Genomic DNA, 24,016 nt, shown 5'->3' on the forward strand with positions numbered 1-24,016 from the left:
AGAGTTTGAATTTCGGATCATATTTCCCCTCTGTGTTCACCCACTTTAAATGGGTACCTGACATTAGTTCGGGAAAGGTAAAGGCGTTTTTTTTTTGGTCGTTGTGCTGGCCACATGACACCCTCATTAACCGTAGGTCACAGAAACAGATGACCTTTATGTCATGTGCCTTATAGACCACAATGTCTGAAAGGGGAGCTTTACTTTCTTTTTTGTCCACTGGTACGACAAAACAGAAAACACCAACTTGTGGGAGATGGGTGGACAGAGGAATATACAGGAGCAGATCTTAGATAGATGAACTTAAACCGCACAAAAAATATTTTTTTGGAAATAATGGAGTCGGGCTGGGGGGTTGGAGCATGATAAAAATTGGTCTCTTTTTTTGTACTCTTCATTACTAATTAAGAGTAAATTAGCCGTTCGTTTATAATGTCTTTAGCTTGATAAATGAGATATTGTCTTTTAGGAAAAAACGTTTTAAGTTAACTTGTAAAATAATTAATTATGTGTCACTGTATATGAAGCATTGTGTCGACATATTTATTTCACAATTCAAGACCTTGGGTCAAATCCAAATTTTAAAAAGTAAAGTTCCCTTTCAGACATTTCTGTGGACCACGGTTAACGTAGATGTCATGTAGCTACCACAACGACCAACATCCTTTACTGTTCCCCAATTTATGTTAGATACTCGTTCGAGCAAGGTAAACTCTAAAGATTCAGAAATTAACAATCTCAGTCTTCACCAGGACTCGAATCCTGGGCTCTTGGTTCAGAAGCCAAGCGCTATACCACTCCGCCGTAGCACCTCCAAATCCAATCTATAAGCTGTAATTTTGATGCTGAGGATCTGAAGGTTGCTTGAATGTATGTGTCAGTAGAACTTCATATGAACCCCAGAGATTCAAACTAGAGAACCTTTGGTTTATAAACAAATGATTATTGCTAGGCCACCACGCCCTCTAGAGAAATAAAAAGACAGTGAGAAAAGAAAGAAGATGAAAAAAATGGCATTAATAAAAGGAAATAAAATAAATTACACTTTTAGCAAATGAGTATTATCTACTTTTATACTAACTAGGTTTCGGTGTCGTTATTGCTCCACACATGTTGACAAATATACTTTCTTTAGACGTTCCTTGACACATGTTGCCACCATGTTCAGGTTTAGGAGAGTTGCAATAACTATCGACATGAAAATACTATTATTAGCTGGGATAAAGATACACAACTCTTTTGATAATACTTAATTAACTTTATCTGTACATTTCTGTAATAAAGTGACTTCACCTTTTAGTTTTATTAGTTTAGTGTGGCCTGTCTGTCCGTCCGTCCGTTTGTCCGTCCCGTTTAAATCTCAAAAATTAGAAGAGGTTTAGGAGAGTTACAATAACTATCGACATAAAAATATAATTGTTAGCTGAGATAAAGATATAGAAAACTATTGTAAATACTTAAGTTTTATCTGCACAGTTCTGTAATAAAGTGACTTTACCTGAAGACCTTTTTTTTTTTTAGGAAATGGGCTCCTATATCAGGGTTGAACTTAAAATTTCAAAAATATACACAAATAGCCTGTAATTTATTTGACAAATATCCGAACGAAATAGATTTATCACCAGGATAAAGACCTAACGGTCACGTAATTCGGACAAGTGTCTTTTGCTTTGCTCCAACTCTGTATATTTTTTCTATCCTTCTACTCGTATTACTTGTATTTTTGTTTTGTTTTTGCTTTGTCACAAAGTTCTGTGACATTTATTGGTCATTTTTTTTTGTAGGAGGCAGTTCATTCTCTGAATTTAGTTGAAACCGACGGTGTGTTGGTCTGTAACCGTAAAAGATTATTAGTCTGTACTAGTTCCTTGGACTTATTATTCAGTAGGATTTTTGAGACCCGTTTTAGGGCGAGTTACTTCGTTGTGGTATCTCTTATTGTATGTTATATAAGGTTGTCGCTGTTTCTAATTTTAGAGTAGAAGTTGAGTTTTGTGTTTATTTCGTTTTTAGGGTGCCAGTGTTTGAGTTGTAGGTACTGAGCTCGATCCTAGGCCAGTGTTGGAGTTGTAGGTACTGAGCTCGATCCTAGGCCAGTGTTGGAGTTGTAGGTACTGAGCTCGATCCTAGGCCAGTGTGGGCGTTGTAGGTACTGAGCTCGATCCTAGGCCAGTGTTGGAGCTGGAGGTACTGAGCTCGATCCTAGGCCAGTGTTGTAGTTGGAGGTACTGAGCTGGATCCTAGGCCAGTGTTGTAGTTGGAGGTACTGAGCTCGATCCTAGGCCAGTGTTGTAGTTGGAGGTACTGAGCTAGATCCTAGGCCAGTGTTGTAGTTGGAGGTACTGAGCTCGATCCTAGGCCAGTGTTGGAGTTGTAGGTACTGAGCTCGATCCTAGGCCAGTGTTGGAGTTGTAGGTACTGAGCTCGATCCTAGGCCAGTGTGGGCGTTGTAGGTACTGAGCTTGATCCTAGGCCAGTGTTGGAGCTGGAGGTACTGAGCTCGATCCTAGGCCAGTGTTGGAGTTGGAGGTACTGAGCTCGATCCTAGGCCAGTGTTGGAGTTGGAGGTACTGAGCTAGATCCTAGGCCAGTGTTGGAGTTGTAGGTACTGAGCTAGATCCTAGGCCAGTGTTATAGTTGGAGGTACTGAGCTCGATCCTAGGCCAGTGTTGGAGTTGGAGGTACTGAGCTCGATCCTAGGCCAGTGTTGGAGTTGGAGGTACTGAGCTCAATCCTAGGCCAGTGTTAGAGTTGGAGGTACTGAGCTCGATCCTAGGCCAGTGTTGGAGTTGTAGGTACTGAGCTCAATCCTAGGCCAGTGTTGGAGTTGGAGGTACTGAGCTCGATCCTAGGCCAGTGTTGGAGTTGTAGGTACTGAGCTCGATCCTAGGCCAGTGTTGGAGTTGGAGGTACTGAGCTCGATCCTAGGCCAGTGTTGGAGTAGTAGGTACTGAGCTCGATCCTAGGCCAGTGTTAGAGTTGGAGGTACTGAGCTCGATCCTAAGCCAGTGTTGGAGTAGTAGGTACTGAGCTCGATCCTAGGCCAGTGTTGAAGTTGGAGGTACTGAGCTCGATCCTAGGCCAGTATTGGAGTTGGAGGTACTGAGCTCGATCCTAGGCCAGTGTGGGCGTTGTAGGTACTGAGCTCGATCCTAGGCCAGTGTTGGAGCTGGAGGTACTGAGCTCGATCCTAGGCCAGTGTTGGAGTTGGAGGTACTGAGCTAGATCCTAGGCCAGTGTTGTGGTCTATAAGGCAGATGATGTAAAGGTCATGTGTTTCTGTGGCCCACGGTTAATGAGGATGTCATGTGGCCAGCACAACGACTGACAAACCACCTTTTCTTTTCGCCAATTATTGTCAGGTACCCATAAGAGCTGGGTCAACTCAGAGGTGCCCGAAGATCCCAAAATTAAAAATCCCGTACCTTTGTTAGGAAGCCAAGCGTTTTATCGCTTAACCACCGCGCCTCAATACTTTAAATACTAAGCATTATAAATAATTATTAAATAGAGTTATCACACTTTCTATTCCACTGTGGCTAAACTTATTGAAGGCGTTTTTACAAATGATAAATGTTTGTTCCCCCTCTCAGATAATGCGGTCTAAGAATAATCTGTTTCTATGGCCCACGGTTAACGAGGGTGTCATGTGACTAGCACAACAACCTTTACTTTACTTTTCCACCAATAATGACCCCCAAAATAAGCTGGTCTTCTGTAGGATTCGAACCCGGGACCCTCTGACTCAGAAGCAAAGCGCTTTACCACTTAGCCTTTTAAATGTTTTGGAAGAAAAACTGATAGTTTTGGATTTTTATAAAAATTATTTGCTTGAAATTTTAAAAGTTTGTTTTTTTACCCATTTCAAGCAAAACACTTGCGAAGATGTAATCTCATTTTTAAACAGGGGTTAAAGTCTTACGATCAACGCATGACAGACCCAAAATAAAATGGACGCAACGACTCCACAAATTGATCGTTTCACATAAGTGGGCCACTAAAAATACAACAAGAATATAAACATCGTTTCTTTGAGTCAAGTCACTTACCGTGCCCTTGTCTGGTGTGTGTCATTGTGACACTGCCAGCCTTCCCACTTGCTCCACTCGCCATTAACTAGTCAGTCATGAAATCAAAGAATGCATAAATTATAAAGCTATCATTAGTATTGTATAAATCTTGAACTTATATGCGGCTTATGTCCATTTACTCGATACAAGGAGTATAATTCAAATATGTAATCAAAGTATCTAAATACGGTAGCACTGTGGTAAGAAGCTAACAGATACATTTAAAGTTAGACAAGAAAAAGGCAAGGCTGCTTACTCTCTTTCTTTCTCTCTAACTCTCTTTCTTTCTCTCTAACTTTCTTTCTTTCTCTCTTTGTTTCTTTCTTTCTTTTTTTCTTTCTCTCTAACTTTATTTCTCTTTTTCTCTCTAACTTTCTATCTTTCTTTCTTTCTTTTTCTCTAACTTTCTTTCTCTCTAACTGAAAATTAACTTAGCAATAATAAAGCATTGAACATATTTAGTCTATAAGACCCAGAAATAATTCGGCACATTTCAAATTCAAAAACAAAATTTAATAAAATACTCAGAAAGACACAAAGATAAAGGCACATTCCTCGTCCCATATGCTAGGACAAATTTGTACAAATACTACTTTTTCCCTAGTGCTATTAGAGCATGGAATGGGTTGCCTGAGCCAGCCAGGAAAACATGTGACTTGGCAGAATTTAGGTCATTGGTTAATATGCATGACTAAATGCATGATGCGTAGGACGTAATCATCATCATAAAGTAACGTCCATAATAAGATAAGATAAGATAAGATTTATCCAAAGCTGTCAAAACTTACTTTTCTTCTTGATGTCTTCGTCCACTAAAAAATCATGATCACTGTCTGCAAACAAACCAGAGAAAGAACAATTTAAAAATTCATGCCATTTGAAATACTGACAATTTTTAACGAAATAATATAAAAGCATCATCTTCAGTCGTAGAACACTTTTTCATATGGCTGTTGAGTTCTACTTTAGAGAGACACTCCCATCCACATATATTGCAGGTCATAGTGGCGTTCGCATTGGTGTTAGAGAAGCTGGCCATTTCCTGTGAGGCACGCTTTACTTCAAGAGTTGAGTCCATATGTTTGCTCGCTGTCTATATCTTTCTTGGTCACCGTCACTCTCCGACTAGTGCGGTCTAAGGCTAAGTCTTCCCAATGGTCAGTATCAATGTTCAATATAAGCATCGTTGTGCAATTTAAAGTAAATCTCGTTTTTTTTTTAGTGATCGTCATTACATTTGCGAATTTTCTGGAATTACATTTTGAGACTTCTTCTGTAATAACTCTCAAAATGCAAGCCAGTGGTTTGTCTGTTGATTGCAGCATCAGCTCAATACCAAGTTTGTAAGTCGTCTCCCCATATTCAGGATGCCATTCTTGAAGTATTCCTCAGCACGGTCACTTCTGGTTTTGATTATGTCAATTACACAGCTGATGTGCTGTTGGGCGGTCACTATTTTAAGTTAGACAGGCCTCAACATCCGGGCAACTGGTTCAAGAATGGATGAGTAATTGGTAACAAGGAAAAGACAACTCAGAAGTAGGCACTGAGTAACACATTAGCAGTTTACCCAGGGGGGTATTTTCAAATTTTGACCCCTTACCCCTACCCTAGTAATGCCTCTGAATCTGATGGTGAAAAATTTGGCTATACAATTTGACTGATTCAGAATTATAGGTGGCACTAGAGCCAAACCTTAGAAATGTCTGCGGGTACCCATGATAACACATGAGACCTCTCGAAAACAACGTTTGATACTTCTCTGGGATTTCATCTAAGATTTACAGTTTGAGACTTCTCTGGATTTACAGTTTGAGACTTCACTGGATTTACAGTTTGAGACTTCTCTGGAATTACAATATGAGACGTCTCTGGAATTGGATCCAAGGTTTCTCTGGAGTTACATATGCGACTTCTCTGGAATCACAGTAAAGAATTCTCAGAAAAAAAATTTTTGGTAAAAGAAAGATACACCTCACCGACCTGAAAAAAAAATCTGTTTATCTCTGACCGGTTTGAAGCACATATTAATTCGATACATCCTTTTTTTCCTTGACTCATATCAATCTGCTGATAAAACAGACAGCTCGAAGAGCGAGCACCCCAAGGAGACTCTTATTTTCCATGACTATATATCTACCAGTGTGAAAACGATCCCATTAAGAGACTTGTCGACTTTGACAAGTAATTAGGGCTTTATTCCATTTCATCCAACGAGGTTCTATTTTGTTTCTCTATTGGTATTTTTTTTTTTTTTGTTACAAACATTTGTTCACTCCGCAGAGGCTGAGAAGCGTTGCCAAGAGTCTCTTTCCATAAAGCCCTGACCTGGAAACAAAGTGATCTGATCAAAGTTTAAACCAAATCCACTTTTCAAGAACATGCTTTTAATGGTGGCTAAGTTTAGTGTTCAAGCGTGTGGATTCTAAATTAATAATGAAAATTCTTAACAATCGAACATTATTTTATTTTATTTATAAAATAAACATTAAAGTTTACATATTTACCTCGGCCATCTTCAACTTCTTCATCAATCAACCCATCACAATCATTGTCGATGTTATCAGAAGGCTCTGGTTGACTGGTGTTGCATTCAACATTCTAGGGAGAATAAACACATCTACAAAGCTTTTAAATGAAAACATTAACTTGTAGCTTTATGTAACTGTCTGTCTGTATGTTTGTCCGTCAGAAGGGATTCTTCGGCACGCTCCCATTTCCTATTTTCAGATTAATATGAATTTTTGAACTAGTATTCATTGTCGATGGCAATACGTGAATCAATTAAAAGAATAACAATATCATTAAATGAGTAGTTCTATTTAATTAGGGTTGGGTAAATGGATAAAGACAGAGAAAGAGAGAAACAGAGATAAAAAGAAAAAGAAAGATAGAGAGAGGGAGAGAGAGAGAGAGAGAGAGAGAGAGAGAGAGAGAGAGAGAGAGAAAGAAGGCAACCAAACGTTAGTCCGTTAAATAAAAAAAAAAGAAAAAGAATGGGAAGCTCAGTTCCAAATAAACCATTCAACCAAATCGACGGGCGTAGCCAGTGTGTAATGCTATGTCATTACCTGTTTATAGTGTCAAGGTGTTACGATAAGCTGCTATAGATATTTACGATGAGTTTGTCTAGATCAGACAATGCGTTTCGGATGTCCTATTTCTAATATGAAGACGAACTACAACACTATTTGAACACTCAAACTATATCCTGATGCCAGAGAGACTTCTTTAAAAGTGTAAACCAAACATGTATACTAACACTTGTAATTACTACAATGAAATACACACTTCATTAATGAACAATAGAATTTAATTTGAATACATTTACTAAATATAGTGATGGGCTAATGCAGTGGATTAGATGTATATTAAACATAGATACCGTTCCTTTTAAGTTTTTCTTCTGAAAATATAAAAGTAGGTTTGCAAAAAATGGGTTTACCCATTAAGCCAATACATTCACATGTATTAAAAATGAAAGTAGTGCAAAATGAATGGGATAGAAAGTACAATTAAAACGGGTTTACCCGACTTATTAAATGAATGGTATTATTAAGTACGTCAGAACGTTGAAATACGCAGATATAAGGAACGAATTTATGTAAAAAATGCTTTTGAAACGCAGATTTAAAGGTTAATTTTTATTAAATAATGAAATCAATAAACAATATTGTGTATTTTCATGTGACAAATCAAAAAGCATATGTGCAAAGTATAGTTTTAAATATTAGATCTAGATCCTTTCGATCTTATTTTATGTAAACATGATAAATATGGTCTAGAGTTGGCCTTTTTTTTTTGAGGTTCTTTAGTTTGCTTTAGGTCTACTATACAAACGTTACGGTTCCAGTTAGAACTCAAGGAAAATTTATGCCATGTTTCATCAAGATTGATGAAATGGTTTTGATTTCCATGCGTAACATGCATGCATATATACACCTTACTTTCTGCTTTATATTATAGATTACTTGTTAGTAACATATAGTCATATAGCCATAAACTTGCGATGCAAAATATTCAATCTAAAAAATAGACAGCTTCTTCACATTACGTGACAGCGTGTATATCTAAACCATGTCCAGTTAACTGTTAAACCTAACTCTAACTTGTGTTTGAACTAGTGTCTGGAAATTATGAAGCAGGACATTTTGGAGCGGCCGTTTTTGGCGCAGCAATTTTAGCGCGAATGTTGTTTTGGCGCAGCCGTTTTGTCGCAAGGGACGTTTTGGCGCGAACAGTTTTGGTCATGCTATTTACGTTCATTGTATTATGTCCTTAACAAAAAATGAGACATGTCTATGTTTCGTGTGAGTGGTTCTGTTAATTTATCATGCGCAGAACAAGTGATATTTTTCCGTTTTTTTTTTTTTTTGGTAAGTTTGTTATTTAATTATTGGACACATGCTAAGTTTACACATGGACACACGCTAGAAAAACACTTGGACACATGCTAGAATAACACAAAGAAACATGCTAGAAAAACACTTGGACACATGCTAGGTTAACACATAGACACACGCTAGAAAAACACTTGGACACATGCTAAGTTAACACATAGACACACGCTAGAGAAACACTTGGACACATGCTAAGTTTACACATGGACACACGCTATGAAAACACTCTGACACATGCTAGGTTAACACATAGACACACGCTAGAAAAACACTTGGAAACATGCTAGGTTAACACATGGACACACGCTAGAGAAACACTTGGACACATGCTAAGTTAACACATGGACACACGCTAGAAAAACACTTGGACACATGCTAGAATAACACAAAGAAACACACTAGAAAAACACTTGGACAGATGCTAGGTTAACACATAGACACACGCTAGAAAAACACTTGGACACATGCTAAGTAAACACATGGACACACGCTAGAAAAACACTTGGACACATGCTAAGTAAACACATGGACACACGCTAGAGAAACACTTGGACACATGCTAAGTTTACACATGGACACACGCTATAAAAACACTTGGACACATGCTAGGTTAACACATAGACACACGCTAGAGAAACACTTGGACACATGCTAAGTAAACACATGGACATGTGTAAAACATATTAATTGTTTCTATTGAAGAAACATCGAAAATGTATATGATAAAAAAAAAAAAAAACAACTGATAGGCAATCTTTCAAGCATTTTAAGTTTTAGTGACAAAGTGCATCTGTCAGGGCCGAATTTACGGGAGAGTAGGCAGAGCTACTGTACCCGGGGTTCCGATGAGAGGGGCCTTCGCACAATAGAAGAAAAAACTATAACAGATATTTGGGGATCAGAAAATTTTAGTATTGTTATTGTTTTTAAAAAACATTTTTTTTAGTGTTTTGGTTTCGAAACATTTTTGTTTGTTTTTATTTCTGAACAATTTTTCTCGTATTGTTTTAGGCCTATATTAAATTTTTATATTTTACGCCTTACGAAAGGCAACGTTGTCGTGGTGAAAAGAATGTTTCGAGCGGGCACGTAATATATACATGTAGAGCTACGGATTGATTGACAGCAGTGCGTCAACCCAGGGCCCTACTCTGGTCAAACTCAAACGTATAATAATAATAATAATAATAATTCCTGCCCTAAGGGCCTCCGCTTACTTAAATCCGGCCCTGCCATTTGAACATACCAATGAATACCCAGCCATATGCATGTAAGTTATCCTGGCATCAATGCCAAAAACATAACAACCAAATAGCGATTCGGATGAAGCTTGGTATTGTTTGCGGATCTTGAATTCACCGACTAGCCAAGGTTCTTTTCCCGCTTTCCAGGTAGTACTATTGCTGTCCAAATGGAAAACAATAAAAACATTTAAAATACATATTTTAAAAAATGACCTGCAAACAGTTAAAAGTTTCCCTTTTCAGACCTTCTGGTCTATAGGTCATCTGTTTCTGTGGCTTACGGTTAACGAGGGTTTTGTGTGGCTAGCACAACAAACAACCGCCTTTACTTTTCCCCAACTAATGTCAGGTACCCATTAGAGCTGGTTGGACCCAAAACATTTATAAACTTTTTAACATTACAGGTGTACTTTCAGCTATGGTTTATGGTTACACACCATTTCCATCATCTTTTGGAAATTCTTTATTGAATAAAGATTCGTTGAATATATGGTCACAAAATGTCAAATATTCTTTACTTTTCCCCAACTAATGTCAGGTACCCATTAGAGCTGGTTGGACCCAAAACATTTATAAACTTTTTAACATTACAGGTGTACTTTCAGCTATGGGTTATGGTTACACACCATTTCCATCATCTTTTGGAAATTCTTTATTGAATAAAGATTCGTTGAATATATGGTCACAAAATGTCAAATATTCTTCTTATGTAGAAACAGTCCGTGCAATATATCCATCCAATGTTTTTCTTTATATATTATTCATAGCAAAGACTTCTTAGTCAAATGTGTTTGTTACCGGATGCCCTTGTTTTCCAATCCAGATAAATTGTTCTCACGTCTTTTAATATTCCACTTTTTTTACTTTATTTCAACCACACATTCAATTAAGTTTCTAATTTCTTTTAATTTCTAGACAATTATTTGAAAATATAATAACAAGGTTTGCCTTCGAGTCCGACAATTAGTGAGGAATGCAGCATTTCCCTTGGCTGCGCAGCCCCAGGTGTGAGCTACATATTTTGCAGGGTAAGAATAACCATTGTTCGCAGGTGATCGATTTAGATTTTCTTTTCGCTGTCTGCGTCTGTCCTCAGCAACAGAGTTTTCTCTTCGTCTACAATGTGTATCCCGCGGCATTTGTGAGTGACATCCAGCTGTCTCGTTCCGAGACAGCACAATACCAGGTGCTCTATTTTATGTCAGCTAAGGCGAATTGACGCCTAATCTGGTCTTTGAAACGTTTCCGTGGGGTGCCTCTGTTACGTCGACCACCTTTAATGTCACCAAAAAAAAAAAAAAAGACTGCCTTTGGCATACGTTCGTCACCCATACGAGATACGTGCCCTGCCCATTGTAATTTGGATTTTCTTAATTTTATTTGTATTTAACATGTGCATTATGTGTATTTCTCATTGTCGTGAGTAAGAAACATAATCATTTCATGTGTACATGTTTATACATTGCATTAACCTATGTCCACCATATTATTGCTACTTTGCTCAATTAATCATTGAAGCACGCTTGTATACATTTGTACATCTTATTTTATTTCTATTATCTCGGCTGATCGCCTTGATGATTTTTCTAACGCATTCAGACTGCGCTTAGGAGAGATAAGTAAGTTCTATACCTGAAGCCCATTCTTAGCACCCGTACTTGCCTAATCATTGTTGATTTTGCTCCCACCCCTGCTGTGTCACTCCCACTTTCAGGACACATTAATGCGGCCAGTACTAATTCAACTGCAGCATTTCGGCTGGAGCTGAAACCTACCAAGCTGATGCTCATGCTAGCAGACTAAAACAGCCTACAGCACCAAGGCAGAAAGATAAGCTTCTGAGACATCCACCGAATCCAGGAATCTAAGAGCTAAGCCATACGAACAATAGGACACTCACACATTTATACAGTCAGCAGTCAGTAGGATGATTTATGTTTACTTATAGATAAGTTATTTTAGGATGTATTATTATACTCCTCATCTTTATAATCCCTCTCTCTTTTATCTTTATTTAAATTAAACATTTTTATCTTGATAACTAAAGGGATTCTATTCTCTATTAAATGCTACATGTGTGTTCTGTTTCCGATCTGTAACGCACGCTGGTCTATGGTGGCGTTAAAAACCTCTAGACCTAACGTCAACAAAACTAAACTATTTTAATAATTAATTTATTCTAATTAAACACACATCCCTTTCCATTCGGCGCGTGACACTTGCCTCGTCACGAGTCTAAAGTCATTGCCTGTGATGTGGCAAAGAGCTATTGATCTAAAGTAACCAGAGGTTGTGACGGCGCAGGTCAGTGTCAAGGCCTTCTATAACGATTCTCATGGACAGGAAAATGTATCATGGTCATTTAAGGTTATATAGATTCATCGACTGTTTCAGTAAATGAATTCTCTATAAGTAAGGCAGCTGCTGTGCTTTATTGAGACTTGAAAAGTCCACAAGATGTTTGAGATATTGGGGTCCACATATTATATGTCAGGGCTAATATTTCTTGAGGCCCTAATTTATACCTGGGGGAGGGGGGGGGGACGAGCGTTGACTCAATGGTAAAGTGTTTTGCTTCCAAACCTGGGGTCCTGGGTTTGAATCTTGAAGACTTGAATTTTGAATTTCAGTACTTTAGAGCGCTCCTGAGTCCTCCCCTCTAATAAGGTTAAGGAAAAGTAAAGACGGTTTGTTTGTTGTGTTGACCACATATCACCCTTCTCGTGAACCTTTGTCCAAAGAAACAGATGATCTTAATATCATCTGCCCTGTTGATCCAAAGGTCTGAAAGGGGAACTTTACAAAGACACGACAGGTTCGACTTGTGTTACCTATTCATAAATCCGGCCCTATCAAGGTGCAGAACTTATTGCACACATTAAGCATATCTACAGTTTGTTTTGTAATGTTTTAAATTAAGGTCCCAGGCGAAAATGGTTGGGCCGTTAAAGCCTTTAGCCCAGCAGTAAAGATAATTGGTTCCTATTTCCATATGGTGGGAAGCGTGGTCGAGAGGCCAAGTATGCTTGAACTTGGTTTGGCTTGGCTACCTAGAAGGGGGCTCGAGGTTCGACACCCGACTGAGCGCCTAAAGGCAGCATGGAAAACCAACTCCTAGATACCCCTTTACCCCACTGGTCCACAAATGAGATTGCACCAAAAGCGCTCTGAGCATGCTATAAGCATGACAGTAGCGCTATATAAAAGCTATAATAAAACAAAATAAAAAAATATGTTTATAATATTTAACAATATCCTTTTCTTTTAATCGCTGGTTTCAAGACTTTTTAGGTCTGGTGACCATATCTATATCTGACTGGTGTTGCGCAAGCGAAAACTTTTTTCTCTATGCTCTTTCTCCCTAGTGACCTCGCTAGACTGTCTTTCGGTGTCTCAGTGGTCCCTGGTTTGAACCCCACACGCTTTCGTCCTCTGCCATCCCTGGGGTGGTTTGGACTAAGAAGTTAATTATCTTCAATCCTAATGGAGCATCCTTTCATGCAAAATATATTACATTTTTTGGCCTTTATAGCATCGAACGGGTTTCCTGAATCAGACATAAAAACAACGACTTGTCATAGTTTTTTCTAATTATCTATCTGTTAAAGAAAATATATTACCTTGCAAGACATGTAGGAGGTTAATTGAGCAGACTCGTAGTTCATGTAATGTGGTCTGATTTTTTTTTAGCGAAGTTGGATAGCAACGGGCCAAATAAAAAACAAAACAAAACAAAAATAATAATCACTGACTTACATAGTGGTTTGCTTTTCATCTAACACTTCGACTTGGACACCAATCTGTTTAATAATGACCATAGTCGCTAACCATCCCGGAATCGGTATGCTGGGAAAAAAATATAAAAATGATTTGAAATGAATGAATACTGAGTGCTTTAATAAGAACAGTGTAAATATTTCTTACAAAACTTGAGATCCACTATAAAAGAATTAGAAATAAGCCAACACTTCCCCAGAATTCTGATTACATGGTTAAAACTCCGAACTTGCACTGGATTTTTTTTTTTCTTTTTGGTGCTCAGAAGCGTACAAGGAGGCGCGGTGGCTGATCGGTTAGGAGCTTTTCTTCCACACCAGGGGTCCAAGTTTCGAATCCTTCTGAAGATTGGGATTTTTCATTTTAGGATCTTTAGACGCCTTTGAGTCCACCCAATACAAAAGAGTGCACTTTCTAAAACCATACAAAGCCAACGCTCCCACTTAATGTGTTTGCTCCATTGTTTGTTAGTGAAGTAAAAGTAAATGTTTCATTGCTTTAGTTGTTACCAAAAAAAATATCTAATTATGCAGATAGATAGATAGATAGATAGATAAATAGATAGATAAATAGATAGATAGATAGATAGATAGATAGATAGATAGATAGATAGATAGATAGATAGATAGATAGATAGATAGATAGATAGATAGATAGATAGATAGAGATTATCTAATTTGTTGTGAAAAACACTAGTTATATATTATTTCGTTTTTTTCTCAATACAAAAAAATCATTGTTTGAGAATTATTTATAGCTGGCAAGAATACAACTTTTCTGGCTCTTTAAAAACTTTAAAATATTGTAAATTGTAATTTTTGGCTCTTTCGACTCAAAAGGTTGCTGACCCCTATCCTAGGCGGGTAGTCAGACATGGCTAAAGAGCCCGTCCTGGCTTAGGCGCCATTTACTCGCCTCCACCCCTTCTTCGTTAGTGAAAACAATTCCGCCGGACTCAATATCTGAGACACACGTGAACGCCAAGAGCTGGACAGGTTGTCAGAGGCTTTTTGAGACGCATTCCACTAGGAAGCTTTTTATTGGTAGTGGCGTGCTTACTTCCATTACCAATTCCGGCAGTGACAACCTTGCGGGACCAAGAGCTCTCTGAAAAAGTGTGATAACGACATTCACGGCTTGGAAACACTAGTTCTCGATAGCTCTTCATGGCGTGAAGTCATGAGTGTTGGAGTCTCAAGCGACAAGGTAAGAAGAACGCCCAGCATGAAAGAACGCAGAGAAAACGAAAGGCTGCGAGAAGAAGCTTGTCTGAATTCCTCCCAACTTACCCATGCCATCCATGTGACTGGCTTTTTAAAGCGAGGATTGGACTTTACAGCCATCTGCGAGTTCATTGGAAATGAAAAATGTGCACATCTTTGAACGCGATGGAAGAGCTATATAAATATCTATATGTTTACCTCCAAGAGTAAAAATTGAAGTACATATTTGTTGGAAGCAACAGAGAGAGCGCCACTCCACCGAAACTATACAAGTTTCTAACTGAGTCCAAGCAGTAAGGTCTGAAAATCTGCATGACTTGTATGGGGTGATTGCTTGTAATCATTTGAGGCCCGTCTTGTCCTTGAAAGGAGAACTTGTGATTTTTAAAAAAAAAGTAATACATTTGAGCATTAGAAATGTAATAAAAATAATATGAAAAATATTTTTAGCATTAGGAATGTAACAGATAGAGATTATTAAAAATACTTTTTATCTTTAGAAATGTTAATATCTCAACGTTGAAAATACTTTCTTTTAAAGCCAAGAAACCACTTCATACAACTTAAAGAGTGATTGTTATCTGTTAATCTATTATATAAAGCCGAATGTTTGGCGTATGTATTGTGATGTTGCTTGTTCAGGCTGTCTTGAGGTCAACTATGGATGACTGTTGAATTTTAACCAAGTACTCTGCAAGCGTTTGGGTGTTATTGTTCTTGTGTATTCCGTGTAGTTGATCAACAATCCAGACAAAACAAACACATCGGTTTTAACTAGTAAAGAGATGTAGTCAACGGTGAAGAACAATGTAACATGTATTTATTCTAAGAAAAGGCCACAGTAAAAGTCTCTGTCACTAAACACGTCGTTACCCTGGAGGATTATATCGCTAACTGATTTTCCGGTCTCTAACCCAACATATCCCAAACGTCACTAGTCCCGTTCAATATGCGTCTTCTATGGTAAACAGTAACAGTTCATCATAGCAATGTGGCATCTCATGGGCAAGTCATACACTTCTCACAAATGTTCTCCACTGGCAGTAATCTGACTAAATACAATATTTCAAAAACAATTATAGACTTTATTTCCACATTCAATAAGCTTTTCCTTACCACCCTTTTATACGCTTTTGTCCATTTTTCTTTTATACTCACCCTTTTCCATCGAACTAACTTTTGTCAATGATATATGAAATGATACACACACAAAAAAATATCCATACTTACTTTTAAATGCTTAACATCAAATTTACTTATCTCCCTTTTCCATTAACATTTAGATTGTGCCATGTTAATTAATATTACAACATAATATCAAACAGCAATGTACTATATATATAGTATTTACAAGTATCACTTCCATATGTAAGTGTATGTCAATCTAGACAGCATATACCAAATTTAAAATTATCAATCAATAATTAATATACATATTTCAATAAATACAAGCAGTACTTTCACTTTAGTTTTATAACTTTAAAAGTTTCAAACATATTATTACTATTCTATGGAATGTCCCATCATAGAATCTACTCATTATCATTATAGTCAAATATTTCATTAATCAACTTAAATACTTTAATTTAAAATTCTTTTGTTCCATATTATAAACTTCAATAGACAAGTTTAAACCTGATTCCATATCCAGAATACTTATTTATTTTACATCATATCTTGTCCTGTCATTTTGTTTATCATAAGTTCTGTACCCATTTGATCTATGATCATTGTATTTGTTTCTACTTTGGTTAATTCTTCCACCAAATCTACAACTAGAACTCGCTATCTTCTGATTGGTATGGAACCTATTCCAACATTCTCTAGCAAAATGTCCTTGTTTATGACAATTATAACAAGTCATGTTTCTTCCATTGTATGAGTTCATATGTCTATTGTATTGTCTAGTATTTCTGTTTAACACATTTCTGTTCAATAAATGTTCATATTTGTTTTGCCATCTGTTAATGTCCCTCATGGTACAAGACCTAATTCCTCTAATGTTACCCAATAACATATCCTGTGTCAAACTAGGTATTGCTACAGCATTACAGTAACCAGTGAAAAAAGGTGTCTTAATAAAAATTCTACAAGCCTTAAATTTCTTAATACTGCCATCTAATAATCTAACCTTTTTCATGTAATCTAAATAACACCATGGTTCTACAAATTTTGAATGAATTGCAATTGTTGTGCATGCTGTGTCCCTGATAAAATTTATAGATTTTCCATTTACTAGACCTTTGAATAGTTTAAAAGTATTTCCCTTTCCCTCAACCATATTAATTTCTTCTATAGTGTTAACATAATTTAATTGCTCAATATCACTATCCTCATCACTATAATCTCTATCCTGATTTTCATTAGTATAGTAAACTCTGCTTGTTTGATTCCTATCCCTATGTTTACTACTGCTTCTGTTTTGATTTCTATCCTTATATGAGTTCCTATCATTTGTTCTATAGTATGTTGTTTTTTTGCAATGGGAAGCTATGTGACCTTTCTTATTGCAATTGAAACAAGTTATTTCCTCATAATGATTATCCCTAGATTTTGATCTTGCATTTCTATCTCTATTTCTATTTTCAAACCTATCTTCAGTTTCTCTAGAATATCTATCATTATTTCTAACTTTTTTTTCACTTGTGTATCCTATTAAATCTACCTTATTCTTATCTTTAGTAGAGAATGGATTAGTTGGATAAGCATTTTTATAAATTCTCATTATTTCTGTTACTTCATCTAAACATTTAGAATTTCTCTCTTTAATAAATGATTGAAGTTGGGGATCACATTTGTTAATAAAGTTATCTAACAGAATGAAATTTTTTAATCCCTCATAAGAGTTTCCTACTTTTTCTAGTTTTACCCATTTATTAAAAAAATCTTTCTCCATATTAATGGTAGTTTGAGGTTCTATATCTACTGATGGTATATTTTCAAAGTATTTCTTTCTGAAAGTTGTGGCATTATGACCATAGGCATTCAACAAATCTCTTTTCAAAACTTGATAGCTATCATCAATATGATGATCATGGTTTTGGCATATTGTTAGAGCTTGACCATGAATGAAGTCTATCAGTATTTCAGACCATTCTTCTTCTGGCATATTAAATGTAGACATTTTTGCCTCATATCTTTTCAGAAAATCACCAATGTCATCCTTCTGTTCATCAAAACTTTGTATCTTTCTCTTTAGCCATGTTTGCGAATTAGGGTTGTCTCTTTGTGTGGTAATATTATTTGAGTTATTTGTGTTATTTCCTTGTTCAGTTTGAGCTCTGGCTTGTGCTGCATCTAATCTCATCTTCTCCATTTTAGCTTCATGCTCTCTAGTTTTTTCTCTCTCTTTGTCTTGCCTTTCTTGGTCCTCTTTTTGCTTCTCATATTCTTCCTTTCTGATCCTTTCTTGTCTCTCTATCTCTTGTCTTTGACGTTCTTCTTGTCTTTCTATCTCTTGTCTTTGACGTTCCATTTCTTCCCTCACAACTAGCTGTACATAAGCTGCTAAATCCTTTCCTTTTAACTCCATGGCCTTTCCATCCTGCATAGCTGTTTCCTTAACCTCCTTAAGGTCCACATATGATGATGTAGCCATTGTGTTTTCTATTTTATATATATTTTTACTTAGCCTATATTGGTTATGGCTATACTTTAAACTTATTTTATATTTAAGTTTTTACACACTTTTATACAAGTTTTAAGTGTTATGTCTCTATAGATTCAGTAAATGTGTAAATCTAGTCTGAGTTATATTCAGATCTGTATATTAGATCTAGTATCACACAAATTTAAATTTCGTATATTATAGTATATATAATAGTACCATTTAGATCTACATTTATCAAGATCACTATGACTATGAGTATGAATAACCAGATCTAGATCTCATCTATGATCAATTTCAAAATTGATTTGACTGAAGTTTCTAGACTGTCTAGAGTAGATAAGATAGATTATAGATCTAGAGTAACTTACATCTATCGAACACTTTCGTTTTAAGGTACTTATCGAACACCCCATTGTATTTTTTAAAAATTCTCCTTTATTTCGATGATTATGACGAAACTAGTCCATTCCTATTGTGCATCGTCCATTTCTTTATAGTTTAGTTATATTTAGTTTCATTTTCACCCGAGGATAATTTTTTTACTTATATTCAAAGTGCATTGGTAATATTGGTATAAAAATTTCACTTTTTTTTTACCTCTTGGGAAGAGTGAAGTGAGTCTCGGGTTAAGGGTATTTTTTAATGCCAATGATGTTCAGCTCAACAAAACCTATATAATACGCTTCTAATTAGGCTGAGAAATATTTGCAACAATTTTCTTGAAAGTGTCCTTTGCTACCTAAACATGAAAATTGAGGTTTAAAAAGGTGGTGTTCGATAATAGCAGTTTTTATATAAGCAATCTCAGCTTCGTAAGATATCGAACGCCATTTTAATGTTAAAAATAAACATCAAAGGGATATAACCCAAAGAACACAAAATATTTAAATTATATATTTTTTAATTGTTATTTTTTTAAATAATGTAATGCAAAGTACATATATAAATTACCCATGTGTTACAATTTGTATCAGCTATTTGTGGTTTACCGTAAATGTGCTATATTTTTCTAAGTAAATAGATTTACATCGATATGCACTAATTGTACCCATTTTAAAAGCTTGATTTTATGACACATATAGTTTGATGCTATTATCATCGTTGTGCTACCATAGGTGCAAGGTATATACAATATAACACAGGAACAATGAATTTAGAATATATCCAGTTGTGTTTTTTTTTTCAGATGCCCCATTCTATTAACTTCTGAATTATGTTTTATAAACCAATACCTAGCGCATGTGCTTGATGTGAAGAGATATTAATAAAACGAAAGGGCTAAGGGGGAGGTATAGAATATAGATATGGTATTTTGAAATAAAAATGTCTTTGGTAGGTAAAAAAAAAATGGGGGGAGGGGGAGAGACACTGTATCAAGAGATCATCAATAATTGATCGACCATTAAAATGTGACGTCAGCCTAAAATAAATAGTCAGTTGTGCTTCTCGATCTAGACGTGTTGTGCAGGGTCTAAAAAAATTATATATAAAGTACCATATACCATAAAGTATGATAAAGCTCATAATGCGCTACAAAGACACTTCTTTGAAACATCACAAATACTCAAAATAATAACAATAACACATTTAACCACTCTCTTATTCTGCCTACACCCCCTTACCCGCGCTTTCTTCTTACGCAATTCCACTCTCCAACATTCACACTTTTTCAGTGCAAAGTAACAACGTAAATTTCAAGACTCAATCCAAACGCAGCCACCAGACTAACACACAACAAAAAAAAAAAGGTCAGTGACAGCCCAACACACAGGTGTAAACCAGGCCACCAACGCAGCCCCAAAACATTGTTCAAGTTGTAGTAAGAACAATGTTGAGGGGAAAGGGGGAGGAGCCATCATTCGAATACCTACGGTCAAGCCGCTAATTAGGTCACAAACACTAGGCGTGATAGATATATAGATATGTTGTTTGTGTGTGTGTGACAAATACTAAGCGTGCTCTAAAATACGGTGTTTTTTTTTTGGTCAACCAGGTGGTTTAGGGAGGGCGGATCTATCTACATCTATAGGTAACACAGCTCGCAAGCTACCATAGCTTTTCAGCACCCCCCCCCTTTCCCCGCCCAGATCGAAAAATATCTAGCACTGACTTTTGGGCTGTTACATACACTGAGCGTGCTAGATCGGCGGCTAGTTACGTAGGGCAGCGTACCGTATGTTTTGTTTTGAGGTCAACCAAGTAAACTGTTGTGTCCTGCAATGACTTGGGGAGAATTATCTATTGGCTACCAAAGCTTATTAGGCTCTCCCTCAAATAGATAATATCTGGATTTAATTTATTAATGGCCTTATGTCTCAAAATAGCTTAGACCTAAATAAGTACTACGGTAATGCATTACTGGGCTTAGCCTTAGCACCGTCAGTTTCTAAGCAGAGCTGATCAGTGATAGATTATAGATTCCTTCGATGTGGACCATGTGGAAATGACTAAAATCTGTCTGTCTTGACATGGCGTAAAAAGTAAATGACATGATATAAATTTTAAAAAATATAGATTATAACACTTTTGAAACACCATACTTTTCACAAAATTTTAAGATTATAACGCTTTTAAAACACCATACTTCTCATGTGTTCGATAAGTTCTTAATATGTTCGATAAGATAAGATAAAGGTAAAAAAGTGTTCGATAATTTAAGCTTTTGAAATCATCGACCTGACTCACTTTAACATCAAATATAAGTTTAACTTTGAGTAGTAATAGAATAAAACATGTCTACTTTTTAAGAAAAATGGATGAGGAGTTCATAGATATAATCAGTTTTTTTCTAGGTCTAATTTTTACGGAGATACACAAATTCAAACATAAAAATGTCGGCGAATGAGCTTAACTTGTTCGATAAACGTAAGTTACTGTAGATCTAATCCAGACATTATGGTTTTATTTAACCATATGAAATAAATATTTTCATACAATATCAAATATATCTTTAACAAGATATATACATCTAGAATTTACTACCTTCATAAAAAAGTTCATTCATCTTTCCAATTAATATTCAAAATTAGAGTCTAGATCAGTAGATGTACAAATGAAATGTACAAAAATTTGTGAATCTAAAATTAGGCAGACGACAATGTTTGACTACTATTACTATGCCAGTTTCGGCATTATTCTCATGGCAAAATCATATTTGTCGTTTGATTTTAACCGCTCAAACTAAAATGTATTTTAGTCTGATTCACAATAAAAGAATCCTACCTGTACTTTCTATCATTAAGTGAAAAAAAATACAGATCTAATTAAATTAATAAAACTAAATAATATAAAATAATATACACAAATGAAATAATTAAATGAGACTATCGCTATGGGTTGGGATATGACAATATGGCACACATTAATAACGTCACGAAGTAACCAAGCAACAACGGATATGACGTTTATACAAACAAATCAATCACTATCCTAAACGTATAATATAGCTTTTCATCTAAATTACGTCTTTTACCCCTACGGGTTTTAAGGCTGATTTTACTCAGGCTAACGTACCAAATTTAGACAAAATCTATTTCTAAGGGCAATCTAAACATATACTAATAAGAAAAATGGCACTTAGCTTTTGATAAGAAAGATCCCCTTTGTTCGGATTCTCGAATATGATAAATCTAGTCTACAACAAATTCCACTGCTTCTCTTCCAGTTCTGACTCTGTTCTCCGGTGCTACCAGTGGATACAATCCGTGTCGAGTATCCCACGTAATGCCCCAGATGTCTTGATATGCCACAGCAAAATGTTTCAGTTTCTTCGACGACTGTTGATGACCGTATGTGTAGTTCCGACGACTTTGTGTACACAGTTACTGACGAATAGGTTAACGGTTCTCCTGGCGACGACTTGATTTGCATAGACGACTACTGACAAATAAGTCTCTTGACGGCAACTTGATCTGAACGACTGACGAATAACGAATTTCTTGACGATGACTTGATCTGGGCGGACGAATAACGACTTTCTTGACGATGACTTGATCTGGGCTGACGAATAACGGTTCTCTAAAATAGTTCACTGCTTCTGCTGCTACTCTGGTAGTACGACGAAGTTTGCTGTTGTATGCTGCTTCACTAGACCAAAATGTCCGTAATGTCCAATGTAGACTAGGTGAGACCAAGGTCACCTCCGACGACGTTCCGTTATACGATTAACGGTTTTCAACAAAATTAAGTGGATGTAGCTGTTTCCACTACTTCACTATTAACAAGTCTAGATATGGTCTAGACCAACGTATAATAAATATATCAATGTTCAGCAACGACAAATACGACTTCACTAACCTTCCAAAGGTTAAACGCAGTAACCGTTATAAAAGTGGCAAGCAACCGGTTCAATGAGCAAACTGCTCCACAAGAATCTCTCAAAGGGTAAGACGACAGAGCGATTTAGTTAGCTACCAAACTTGTAGTACTCACAATACTTCTGACAGCGGGCAAACTGTCCTTCTCAAGACTGACGAGGTAAAACTAGATATGACTATGTGGCTCCTACGACTGTTTTCTCAAGCGAAGAAAAATATTTGTCCAACAGGTTCACTGACAAACTCTCACCCGTTATGAATGAACGGTTCCTCTGGCTGTAGGTCGATTCGGCATACGAAGATCAGGCGTTGATAATATACTCGTTGAGTAGACCAGACGTTGCGATGATTACTGTCCTGACGAAGGTCACCCTGAGTTAACGGCTCGTTGAACGTACGATCGAGCAGGCGACGACTGTATGTAAAACTGACGACTTGGCTTGAAACAAAGTCACACTGCGATGATGCTGTGTTCAGCCGTACTCCGATGAAACTTTATATCTTCGAGTGCACGACCCTCACCTGAGTAAACGTTCAGCTTCGAGGTCCGGTTCGAGGTTCGGCTTCGAGGTTCGGGGTCGCCACTGTGATGTTACTTGTTCAGGCTGTCTTGAGGTCAACTATGGATGACTGTTGAATTTCAACCAATTACTCTGCAAGCGTTTGGGTGTTATTGTTCTTGTGTATTCCGTGTAGTTGATCAACAATCCAGACAAAACAAACACATCGGTTTTAACTAGTAAAGAGATGTAGTCAACGCTGAAGAACAATGTAACATGTATTTATTCTAAGAAAAGGCCACAGTAAAAGTCTCTGTCACTAAACACGTCGTTACCCTGGAGGATTATATCGCTAACTGATTCTCCGGTCTCTAACCCAACATATCCCAAACGTCACTAGTCCCGTTCAATATGCGTCTTCTATGGTGCGTCGCTAAATAACTAAACTATAAATAAGGTGTCTAACAGTATGTATGTATTTATGTCCCCATATAGAAATAATAACCGCTTGACCAATCTTGATAAAACTTGGCAGAAATGTTCCTCGGGTACCAACTTAGACCGTACTATATGTATTGTGGCCCTAAAAAAAACTTAAGACCCTCAAAAAAAAAAAATAAGACCAACTCTATTACAGCTATAGTATTTTATGGATCTAGGCCATGATTACAATGATGACATGAGAAAAGATCGAAAGTATTTAGATCTAGATCTTATTTTAAGAACTAAACTTTGCACTAATAATTTGTGTTCGATTTTTTTTTTGTTTTTGACACATGAAAATACAATATATAGTTTATGGATTTCATTATTTAATAAAATTAACCTTCAAATTTGTGTTTCAAAGCATGTTTACATTTAATTCGTTATTTATAT

General features: G+C 36.5%; 1 protein-coding gene and 1 long non-coding RNA gene across 8 annotated transcripts in view; both read right to left on the bottom strand.

Moving 5' to 3' along the window:
• The window catches only part of LOC106063595 (uncharacterized), a 55,894-nt gene that overhangs the window by 13,567 nt on the left and 18,311 nt on the right, over positions 1 to 24,016 (bottom strand). For all 7 annotated transcript variants that reach the window (XM_056017401.1, XM_056017400.1, XM_056017399.1 and 4 more), the window contains 7 exons: positions 14,913 to 15,088; positions 13,471 to 13,560; positions 9,717 to 9,873; positions 6,578 to 6,671; positions 4,859 to 4,903; positions 4,050 to 4,116; positions 1,082 to 1,188 (listed from right to left, as the gene is read on the bottom strand). In XM_056017401.1, coding sequence (XP_055873376.1) covers positions 1,082 to 1,188; positions 4,050 to 4,116; positions 4,859 to 4,903; positions 6,578 to 6,671; positions 9,717 to 9,873; positions 13,471 to 13,560; positions 14,913 to 15,088 — 736 coding nt within the window. The remainder of the gene's footprint in view (positions 1 to 1,081; positions 1,189 to 4,049; positions 4,117 to 4,858; positions 4,904 to 6,577; positions 6,672 to 9,716; positions 9,874 to 13,470; positions 13,561 to 14,912; positions 15,089 to 24,016) is intronic.
• Positions 15,518 to 22,784, bottom strand: LOC129923968 (uncharacterized). Its single transcript, XR_008775940.1, has 2 exons — positions 21,307 to 22,784; positions 15,518 to 15,762 (listed from the first exon to the last, which is right to left on the bottom strand). It is a non-coding gene; the product is annotated as an uncharacterized LOC129923968 (long non-coding RNA).

The sequence above is a fragment of the Biomphalaria glabrata genome, chromosome 18 (genome assembly GCF_947242115.1).
Source record: "Biomphalaria glabrata chromosome 18, xgBioGlab47.1, whole genome shotgun sequence".
NCBI classification, from domain to species: domain Eukaryota; kingdom Metazoa; phylum Mollusca; class Gastropoda; family Planorbidae; genus Biomphalaria; species Biomphalaria glabrata.